General features: G+C 43.2%; 1 protein-coding gene across 1 annotated transcript; it reads left to right on the top strand.

The window, feature by feature from the left end:
• Nucleotides 1-4,811: 4,811 nt before the first annotated feature.
• On the top strand, nt 4,812-10,242 carry LOC116982981 (H-2 class II histocompatibility antigen, A-S beta chain-like). The gene is made up of 5 exons (XM_033036513.1): nt 4,812-4,998; nt 5,120-5,431; nt 6,232-6,540; nt 8,569-8,682; nt 10,223-10,242. Exons 1-5 carry the CDS (start codon nt 4,953-4,955, stop codon nt 10,240-10,242), a joined length of 801 nt encoding a protein of 266 aa, XP_032892404.1. The 5' UTR covers nt 4,812-4,952.
• The last annotated feature ends 409 nt before the right edge of the window (nt 10,243-10,651 follow it).

Here is a 10,651-nt window from a genome sequence, read left to right as displayed (position 1 = left end):
TAGGTTTAAGGTGAAGGGGTAACATTTTAATAACCTAAAGAGCGATGTCTTTACACAAATGGTGGTAGGTGTGGGGAACGAGGTGACAGGGGAGGTATTTTCGGCAGGTACTATCACATTGCTTAAGAAACATTTAGACAGGTACATGGACAAAGTAAATTTAGATGGATAAGGACCAAACGTAGGCAAGTGAGTCCAGTGTAGGACGGGCATGTTGGTCGGCGTGGGCTAGTTGGCCCAAAGGGCCTGTTTCCACGCTATATGACTAAATAACTTTCTCTGTTAATGGAACAAAACCGTACACATGATCTTTAGTTATGAAAGGAGTTATATTCAGTTACATAAAAATAATGCCATGATTTTGTTTTCAAATTGGAGACTTATTGTGCAGATCGCAGATCCCGCATTCCAATTGCCTTCTCATTGTGAAGGCTGTTTCAGTCTTTTCTGATCCCAGGGGTATTTGCGTGATTTGAATAACAGACAAATCACACCATTCCGTTCTTGTAGCTGTTTCCACATCACTTAAGTTTACCTGGGGAGCAGTCTCCGCAGCCTCAGAGCGATTCCCAAATGTATAATTATATCTATTTACCAATTGTTTGGCTCCATGTATTAAGTATACGTATTAAGTGCGACACGAAGGAGTGGCAGTAGAGTTTCTGCTTTACAGTACCAGAGACCAGGGTTCGGAGTTTGTACGTTCTTCCTGTGATCGAGTTGGTTTTGTCCGGGTGTACCGGTTCCCCCCGCACTCCAAAGACCTGCAGGTTTGTAGATTAATTGGTTTCGGTAAAATTATAAATTGTCCCAAGTGTGTAGGATACTACTAGTGTACACGGGTCCGCACGGCCTCGACGGGCCTGTTTCGTGCTGTATCTCTAAACTAAACTAAACTAAGCTATGCTGCACAGCACGCACTCGCTTCCCCTTTTCACTAACCATACATGTTATGAACAAACATGTGGATGAGAGCGAATTGCAAACATTGTTTTGTGGATTAGCACACGTAGAATCTGGCTTGCTAATGGCCTGAATATAAATATATTCCGTTTCAAATGAAAACATGCAACTTGCAGAAAGATGGGGCAAATTTTATTTGCAAAACAGAAGAGATGAAGAACGGATGCTTCACTACCATCGCAAACAAGTGTTTTTTTTTTAATCTGACCGGAGCCATCACCGTAATGTGGTTACTGTGGCCTTGAAAATTATTGTGTAATCTTCACTCGCGTACCGATGCGTGCAAAGAAGCAGTTTCTCGCCTATCTTTAATATCAAGCATTGAAACAACGTAATGGAAACACAATCTGTGGTTTCTAATTGTAGCTGTTACAACACAAAACGTGTGATCGATTTTATAGGTCAATAGCATTGGCGCATTTGAAATGTATTCGTTCAGCGCACGGTAAAAATTGTCATTGCAACGCCCCTAATGATGTACATAAACATTTGAACCTGTTTAATGGACGCGTTAGGTTTGTCCGAGGGAGTATGAACGCTGAAGAAGTTGCTGCGATTATTTGAATGCGGGTTATAACTCAGCAACGCGTGCCTTAAACTTTCCGAATATGCAGTGGCATTTTGTTTTATCATGTGTAAAACCAGAAACACGCGATAGCAAAAGTGGTCCACAAGAAACTGAAGATCCTGGTCCCAACCCGAAAAGTCCATCATTTTCCTTCCACCGGTGTTGCCTGAAACGCCGTCCACCAGAAGTTTGTCTCCCTTTTTTTCGTGCAGCAAAATTGATGTCTGTTTTTGTTTTATATATGTTTAACAAAATATGTGTGTCCGTCCAAGATCATTACTGTCATCTCTATTATCCATTGAGCTTGAAATGACGGTATTTTTTTCCTTTAGATATCCCTTTCCTTGCATATCCATGTGCGTAACTAAAAGTTTCTTAAACACTATTATCACACTTTACTTGGCTTTACCACCACAACAGCAGCGTTCCAGCTACCCACCGCCCACTCTGTAAAACAATTGCCCGAAAAATGTCCTTTAAACTTTGCTCTTCTCCCATAAACCCCGCTCGTCTGACATTTCCAACCCTTGAAATAGGTCCTCACTCTCTACCCTATTTATGCTTCTCATAATTTCATATACTTCTGTTAGATCTTCCCTCAACCTTTGACATTCCAGAGAAAACAATCCACGTTTGTCCAATCTCTCCTTAAAGCTAATTCCCTCTAATCCGGCAACATTCAGATAAATTAGACAAAGTGCTGGAGTAACTCAGCTGGTCAGTCAGCTTCTTTTCTTCAGACTGAGTTCTGACCCGAAATGTCACCCATCCTTTCTCTCCAGAGATGTTGCCTGGCCCGTTAAATTACTCCAGCACGTTTTGTCTGTTTTAGGTTTAAATCAGCATGTGCAGTTTCTTTCTAAGCTTTAAGGCAGACCTCTTTTGCACGCGTCCACATCCTTCCGGTAATGGGGTGACCATAGCTGCACACATTATATCAAAACTCCATTCGTCTCTGAGAATCTATTCTTTATTTGTGCACCATGCCTTTGTGAGACCTTTTCTATTAGTAATGACATACTTTCGGTTTGTGCTGACCAGTTAAGAGGCAGTAGTGACTCCTCATCCGATAGGTCTACTTAGACAATGGACAATAGACAATAGGTGCAGGAGTAGGCCATTCGGCCCTTCGAGCCAACACCGCCATTCAATGTGATCATGGCTGATCATATTGATCATTTTAGTTTGGAGGTAAAGCGCGGAAACATGGACTTCGCCAACCGAGTCAGCAGCCATTCACGCACACGAACACGAACACACTAGGGACAATTTACAATGATACCAAGCCAATTAACCTACATTCATTTACAATGATACCAAGCCAATTAACTCGGAGATCCCGGAGAAAACCCACGCACGGGGAGAACGTACAACCCCAGTACAGACAGCGCCCGTAGTCAGGATCGAACCCGGATCCCTGGCGCTGTAAGGCAGAAACACAACTGCTGCGCCACCGTCCCGCCCTATTAATGTCAACCTCATAGATCAGTAGAACTGAGTGAAATACGAACAGATCCATTTTACGTGACGGAAAACCACAAATCACAGTCATACAGCAAGAAAGCAAACCCTTCGGCCAAACTAATCCATGCGGACCAAGATGTCCCATCTACGCTAGTCTCACCTGCCCGCGTTTGTCCTTTATCCCTCCAAACCATGCACATGTAAAGGTGTATTTTAAATGCTCATAGTATCTGCCTCACTTACCCCTCAGATCACCGTACACAACCCTTCCTCGGACATTAAGCCACGTTATTCAAACCCCAACGTTTCAACAAAAGAAAAACTTCGGTAATTAACTTATCGATGTCGATCATGACCTTACAGGCTTCTATCGTGTCAACTATCTGGGAAAGCAAGCCAATACAATTACCCCTTCAACCTCAACGGGCGGCATAGTGCCGGAGCGGGTATAGTTGCTGTCTCACAGCGCCGGAGACCCCAGTTCGACTACCTCCCATATCCCAAAGTCTCGGGGGTCTGCACATTTATTGGCCTCTGTAAAAAAAAAGCCAAGTATGTAGAGAGTGTTTGCGTTTTGGGATTGCATAGAACGAGTGTGGGCTGCTGAACGATGGTGGGATTGGACTCGGTGTGCCGAATGGGCCTGTTTCCACCCTCCATCTGTAAAACTAAAACTAAATCTGTGTGCAGACATTATTCCAGTGGCCTTTCCAGGATTAATCAATTTCAGTCTTCAGTGGTTACTCCCATAACACCAGGACTGTGAATGTTAACAGGAGAATGCACACTATTCGGTGCCAAATGAAAATCCACGGAGTGGGAACCAACATTTGCCTCAAACAGCTGATCTTGGAGAAAGCGGCAGATCTTTGAAGAATATTTATTGTCTGCTGAGAGGAAGTAGCATGGGAGCCGAGGGAGCAAAACATTATTCCTCAGCAGTGCTCTATCGAGAGCCTTTGCCGCCGAAACAACTGCCGGGGCTCCTTGCATTAGCGATTCCAAGGCAGAGGAGTCGATAACTGAACTCCTTCCACTCTGAATCAATAATGTGCAGAGATATAAGAAAGCAGAAAATAATGATCAAGAGCGAGTAAGTTTAGAAATTTCGCCTTGATGAATGGGCGAGAGGAAGTTTCAAATGCCCTCTCGAACTATGAACTGGATCCTTCAAAATGAAGAGCAAGAGAAAAATACTGAAGGACGAAAGTAGTTTAGGCCAACTTAATCCAGACGAAATGTGTAAGAAGGAACTACAGGTCCTGGATTAAACCGAAGTTACACACACAATGCTGGAGTAACGAAGCGGGACAGGCAGCATGTTTGGAGAAAAGGAATGGGTGGCGTTTCGGGTCGAGTCTGAAGAAGAGACTCGACCCAAAATGTCACTCATCCCTTCTCTCCAGAAATGCTACCTGGCCCACTGAGTTACTCCAGCATTTTATGGCTATCTTCACCTAGAAGAAGGTTCACAAAAAAGCTGGAGAAACTCAGCGGGTGCAGCAGCATCTATGGAGCGAAGGAAAAAGGCAACGTTTCGGGCCGAAACCCTTCTTCAGACCTTCACCTAGAAGAATATCGTTTTTTATTTTCCCCTCTTCGCCTGTGTCGTCTACCACAAGACCAGTCCTCCGTCATCTTTGCTACGCCTCCCCTTATATACCTTCAGCTTAATACGTTCAGAGAGTGTCCTGTTGGCGAGTCATCGCAAGCATCACATCCTTCGCGCCAATCAGGAGGTTGGTTTATATTCAACTGACATTTCCTGCTAAGATAGGTCACTTGGGCACAAATCCATTTTCCTCTGCAACTCACTTCCTTCAGTGGTTTAACTGCAGCAAGTTGGGCGCGCAACACGAGAGCACGTCGTATCACGAACAAGACCTGACCTTTAGGAAACTGCTATCTCCAACGAAACAACGCCACAGTTTCTGGATAGACCTGATTCTGTTCTACAATGTTAATCTATTTGTACCTTTGCGCGCTGTGGATTTTTTATGAAGGTATTCTTCCTAATACTTCAGCGTCGGTTTGGCCTGTTGATCATCCATGTAACTACATACGATTAAACTATTTATTGTGTCTACATTATATTTCATCGCAACATTTGTTTCTGTTTGACAGTGGCTCCAGCGACAATATCCCAGATCCCTAAAGCTAGCACGGTGATGGTGGGAACAGATATCACATTCGAATGCGTTACCAGCGAGGTGCCGAACAAAGCAAGTCTGATTGTAAATTGGTGGAAACTTGGTGATGAAGGACTATTACAACCAAGTTCCCATGGCAGAAAACAGGTTATTCCGTTTGAAAACGATAGGAGTTTGCTCAAAATCCTTGATGTCCGTGTCGCCGACTCTGGGATATACTACTGTAGTGTAGTTCAGCAAACAAATGAGATTGTGAAAGGAACCGGATCCAGGCTTGAGGTGCACGGTGAGAGGACTGCAGTGCGGTTCATAAGTCAAACGAGCAGAATTAGTTCATTCCGCCCATCGACTCTACTCCGTTTCGGGGTTCCTGTTGAGCAAGGGCTACTCCGTAAAATGTCAATGGGCCAGGTCAACCTATCTTTAAATAATGTCAACAGTTCATCTCTCTGTACTTCTTACAACATTTGAATAAGAAAAATGTTGCTATTTCTACCACTATGTTTGTAACGTCTGTCTGCCGTTGGTTGCTTAGATCATTCAGTTAGTGAACGGTAGACGATAAGACGCCTTTATTTATATATATATTTTTGGTATATATATAATTGTACGATTCATGTAGCACAAGAGGAATCTGAAGGCCAGCGCGCGGTGTTCGGTAGCAAAATGCCTTGTGATAATCTGGCACATAAAGTATCCCAGAAATCTATGGGAATATTGCTTGTATACCTCAAGGTAACTTACTGAGATTTGTTTAATGTTACATCGAATAACTAGAGTGCGTAGAGTAAGGCTAACTACCAGCGAACAGAAAAGCGGAATGAGTTGCTGGTGAAGTGCTATTCTCTGTGTAGACTTAATCAGGCTAATAACCCGGTCGAATTGGTTTGGTTTGAACAATGTAAAATTAAAATCATCCAAATTATAGGCGAATTGTAGCTTGTTGGTTAAAAAAAATTCTTGATTACAAATAACCGGGGAGCCCGTCAGTATTCACCTGTCCAGTCTAGTTGGAAGGACTAGATTCTAAACTGGACTGAAATGGTAATTCAGATAATCATTTTTATTCTTTCTCGCGTCCCACAGCTTCTCCAGAACCTGTCAGCCTTTCCACCAAAGCGCCGGAAACAAACTCGTCCAATCTCGTCCTCGTGTGCAAGACAGGAGAGTTTTACCCGGATTCTCTCACCTTCACTTGGTATAAAAACGACACCAACATTGAGACTGGTATCAGCACTAGTAAAATCCTGAACTCAAACGGAACTTATGCAGCGTCCAGCAGCTTGCAAACATCGCAGCCGTCCGGCAGTGGCGCTTTGTACACCTGTCTGGTAACCCACCGCACACTTCAGAGTCCAGCTATGGCTATTTACGTTGATGCCAGTTTTAATCCGGGTAAGATGCTGGCGATGTTTCATGTGCTGACAATAGAGGACGCAATAAACAGCTTCACATTATTTTCATTCCTATTGCTATGAGCATGTGAATTTTGTAGAATATCCACCAAAGATAGTCGTTCTGCGCCTGTTTCCAAAAAGAAGATACATGCCAATAAAAGCAATGACAAATGTGAATTACGTAAAAATGTCACCATAGAAACATAGAAAATAGGTGCAGGAGGAGGCCATTCGGCCCTTCGAGCCAGCACCGCCATTCATTGTGATCATGACTGATCGTCCCCTATCAAAAACCCGTGTCTGCCTTCTCCCCATATCCCTTCACTCCACTAGCCACATTGAATGGCGTTGCTGGCTCGAAGGGCCGAATGGCCTACTCCTGCACCTATTGTCTATTGTTACTCCAGCATTTTTTCGATTTTCCAGCATCTGCAGTTCCTTCTTAAAAACCCTGTGCCATACATGATTACCTCGCATCTGCCCGCGCACAATCCCTCTTGTTCCCTGCATATCGGGACGACAGATGGCGCAATGGGCTAAGTGTTCGGCTGGCAACCGGATGGTAGCCGGTTCGAATCCCGCTTGGAGTGCATACTGTCGTTGTGTCCTTGGGCAAGACACTGCACCCACCTTTGCCTGTGTGTGAATGTGTGTGAGTGATTGGTGGTGGTCGGAGGGGCCGTAGGCGCAGATTGGCAGCCACGCTTCCGTCAGTCTGCCCCAGGGCAGCTGTGGCTACAGAAGTAGCTTACCACCACCGAGTGTGACTGAGGAGTGAATGAATAATGCGATGTAAAGCGCCTTGAGTATTAGAAAGGCGCTATATAAATCCCATCCATTATTATTATTATTATTATCTAACTCTCTCTTAAATCCATCCAGTAATTTGGCCTCCACTGCCCCCTGTGGAAGGGAATTCCATAAATTCACAACTCTCTGGGTGAAAATGTTTTTTCTCACCTCAGTCTTAAATGACCTCCCCTTTATTCTAACACTGTGGCCCCTGGTTCTGGACTCGCCCAACATTGGGAACATTTTTCCTGCGTCTAGCTTGTCCAGTCCTTTTATAATTTTATATGTTTCTATAAAATTGATTATATGTTTCTATAAAATCATCAATTCTATAATGCCGCACAGTGTGTTGCTGGTAGTGCTTCCGCCTCCCAGTTACAATCTGAAGACCCGGAGCGTCACCCATTCCTTCTCTCCAGAGATGTTGCCTGCCCCGCTGAGTTACTCCAGCATTTTTGTGCCTACCTGCCAGCTATAGTAGCCCGGGTTGAGTCAGTCTGCATGACCAAATTAACCCACTTAGTGCAATTTGCGTTTTCCCTATAATTGCACGGGTTTGTTCCTAGAACTCCCGTGTCCCAAATATGTCGCCCGTTGGACGATTAATTTCTCTGCACATGTCTCCTGGTCTATAGGTTTGTATTGTAACCGGAAACAGGGGGGAGTTAACGACAACATGGAGAGAGTAAACTGGGTTTGGTGGGAATGGGTGCATGGTGATGGATCCGGACAAGATGAGCCGCAGGGTCTATTTCTGAACTAGTTCACTCTATTAACTAGTTGGCCTGAAAAAGAGAGAGGCAAATACATATAAATCAATTTCTTCCCTCAATGAACTGTCTTCCGTGTTAAAACACTGCGGATTTGGATCAGATCTTAAATCCGTTGTTACTTAGTGCGAGATATGGTCAGAAATTGGTTTATATATTTTGTAAATCAAAAACGTCATTACCTTTGACTCAAATAAATTATAAAGATAATTGCTTGTTCACATGCTGAGCTCGAGTTGTATAGTGGTTCCAGCAAAATAAATATGAATAAAGTGAAACAATATTCATAAATGTAATATTTTAAATGGCGAAATAACAGTCTGCGTCCGTGACTTTGTTGTGCAGACGCGGAAAGTGCACATCACACTGCAAAAAATAGGCTTATAAAATTTGCTGCATAAGGTGCGTACAACATCATTGATAATTATTCCAATTATGATTAATGCTGATGATTATTTTCGTAGCCAAAGAAAAAACACAGCTGTTCCTCGTGGTTTTTGGATGCACATTGAGCGTATTCGTTTGCCTTACCGTCATAGTTCTCAGTCGGAGAAAATGCCAATTCCGTAAACAGGAAGGTAAGGAAGTTTCAGTGTAATTTCCTTCGGGTTCGTTTAAAGAATAGAGTGAAACAGCGGGCGGCACGGTGGCACAGCTTTAGAGTTGCTGCTGTACAGTGCCAGAGACCCGGGTGCGATCTTGACTATGGGTTGTGTGTGTACGGAGTTTGTACATTCTCCTCGTGACGTGCGTGCATTTACTCCGGGAGCTCCGGTTTCCCCCACACTCCAAAGACGTACAGGTTTGTAGGCTAATCGCCTTAGTATAATTGTAAATTGTCCCTGGAGTGTGTAGGATAGTGTTAGTTTGCGGGTATCTGTTTCTGCACTGTATTACTAATGTAAACTAAACTAAGTTGGGAAAAACGAAGGCCAACGTTACGTCTGTCATAATTACTCAATAACCGATTAGTGGATACCACGTATAGAGTGTTTAATATTGTTTTGTTGATTACAATTGTTAAACTAAGTCAGGTTAAATTCAAATCTTACAGATGTCATGTTTCTTTTATTTTAAATCCCCGACTCCCAAGGGGTTACGGCAGTAGATATTTCGCAGTATATGTTCACAATCGTATTATGGTGATAATGTGGTTTGAGAACGCTCTTCAAATACCTTCCCTCCGTGGATTTTAAGTCACAACTGCTTCCGAGGACAGTTCGCTGCAACTGTTGTACTCTTCCTACTGAACTCTTGCACATTGGATTGGAAGATTGCATTGGATACATATAAATGACCTGGATATAAATGCAGATGGGTTGTTGAGTAGGTTTATTGACGACGCCAACTTTGAAGGAAATGCTGACAGTGAGGAAAGCAGTCAGATGATATAGCGGGATATGGACCAGTTGCAAAAATGGGCGAAGAAATGACAGATGGGGATTAACCAGTGCAAAAATAAAATGTACTTCGGGGGTTGAATGTAAGGGGAAAGTATACAGTTTATGGCAAGACACTTAACATTGATGTGCAGAGGTATCTTAGAGTCCAGCTTCATTGCTCACTGAACGCAGCAACACAGGTAGATAGGGTGGTAAAGAAGGCGGATAGTATGCTTACCTTCAGTATTAGCGGCGCTTAATACAAGTCAATACGTCATTATGCAGCTACATTGGACTTTGGTCATGCCGTATTTTAGTATCGCATGTAGATGGGAAATGTTCTTAGTTACGAGTTCAAATATGGGCCCGAGTTTCGATTTCTACTACATTTGCATGTCTTCTTCTAAACTTCAGTTAGCACTCAACTGCTTAACAAGCTACATTATTTCTGGGGGGTGGGCGTTTAATGGGGATGTGCGGGCAAGGTTTTTACGCAGAGAGTAGTGGGGGCCTGGAACCCATTGGCAAATGTCCTGGCAACATCTTCTTGAATATCTCTGCACCCTTTCCAACTGCAATAATCCTTTTAAAACTAATTAAATACCATATGAAGGAAATGCATGCCCATTCGAAAAGATGGACTGCTTCAAAAATCTATACAATTCTTTAGAAAGTCATCAGGTGCTTACGAACAAGACCTGATTCTGCGATTCTGTTCGCCCAATGCTTGTCACAGTTATTCCAAATCTAATGTAAACAAGCTAACGCCCAATTGTTGCAACATTACCCTGATCACATTTTTACGCCTTTGATTCAACATTCTACCAACATTCATCAATATAATCTTTCGTAGCGATTTTAGTATCCATTTGAGCGATTGAAATATGTGAAACAAACACGGAGCCAAATGCGGTTTTCTCCTGAACGGCGAATGGAATATTCCTTCTTCCTAGTGTTTTGCGAACCATTTGGGCGACTGTACACGGTTGTGAGCTAACTACAAAATCCGTTGATTTTATAGATCATTAAGGAGGAGATTGAACATACGCCAGTACACCATCGTAAATGGCGCAAAAGATAAGAACGAAAGGGGTGTGAATAACCTCTAGATATCAACTTGAAACAATGAACAATGAACGATGAATTTCAAATGATGTAGCAGGAC

This window comes from Amblyraja radiata, chromosome 17 (assembly GCF_010909765.2).
Source record: "Amblyraja radiata isolate CabotCenter1 chromosome 17, sAmbRad1.1.pri, whole genome shotgun sequence".
Lineage (NCBI taxonomy): Eukaryota > Metazoa > Chordata > Chondrichthyes > Rajiformes > Rajidae > Amblyraja > Amblyraja radiata.
The sequence above is the reverse complement of the archived record's forward strand: the minus strand, read 5'-3'. Positions and strand labels throughout refer to the sequence as shown.

Coding starts and splice junctions, on each gene's coding strand:
- LOC116982981 (XM_033036513.1), top strand. CDS start 4,953: ATGTTAATCTATTTGTACCTTTGCGCGCTGTGGATTTTTTATGAAG. Junction 4,999..5,119: donor GCTGTGGATTTTTTATGAAG/GTATTCTTCCTA, acceptor TCTGTTTGACAG/TGGCTCCAGCGACAATATCC. Junction 6,541..8,568: donor TGATGCCAGTTTTAATCCGG/GTAAGATGCTGG, acceptor TTATTTTCGTAG/CCAAAGAAAAAACACAGCTG.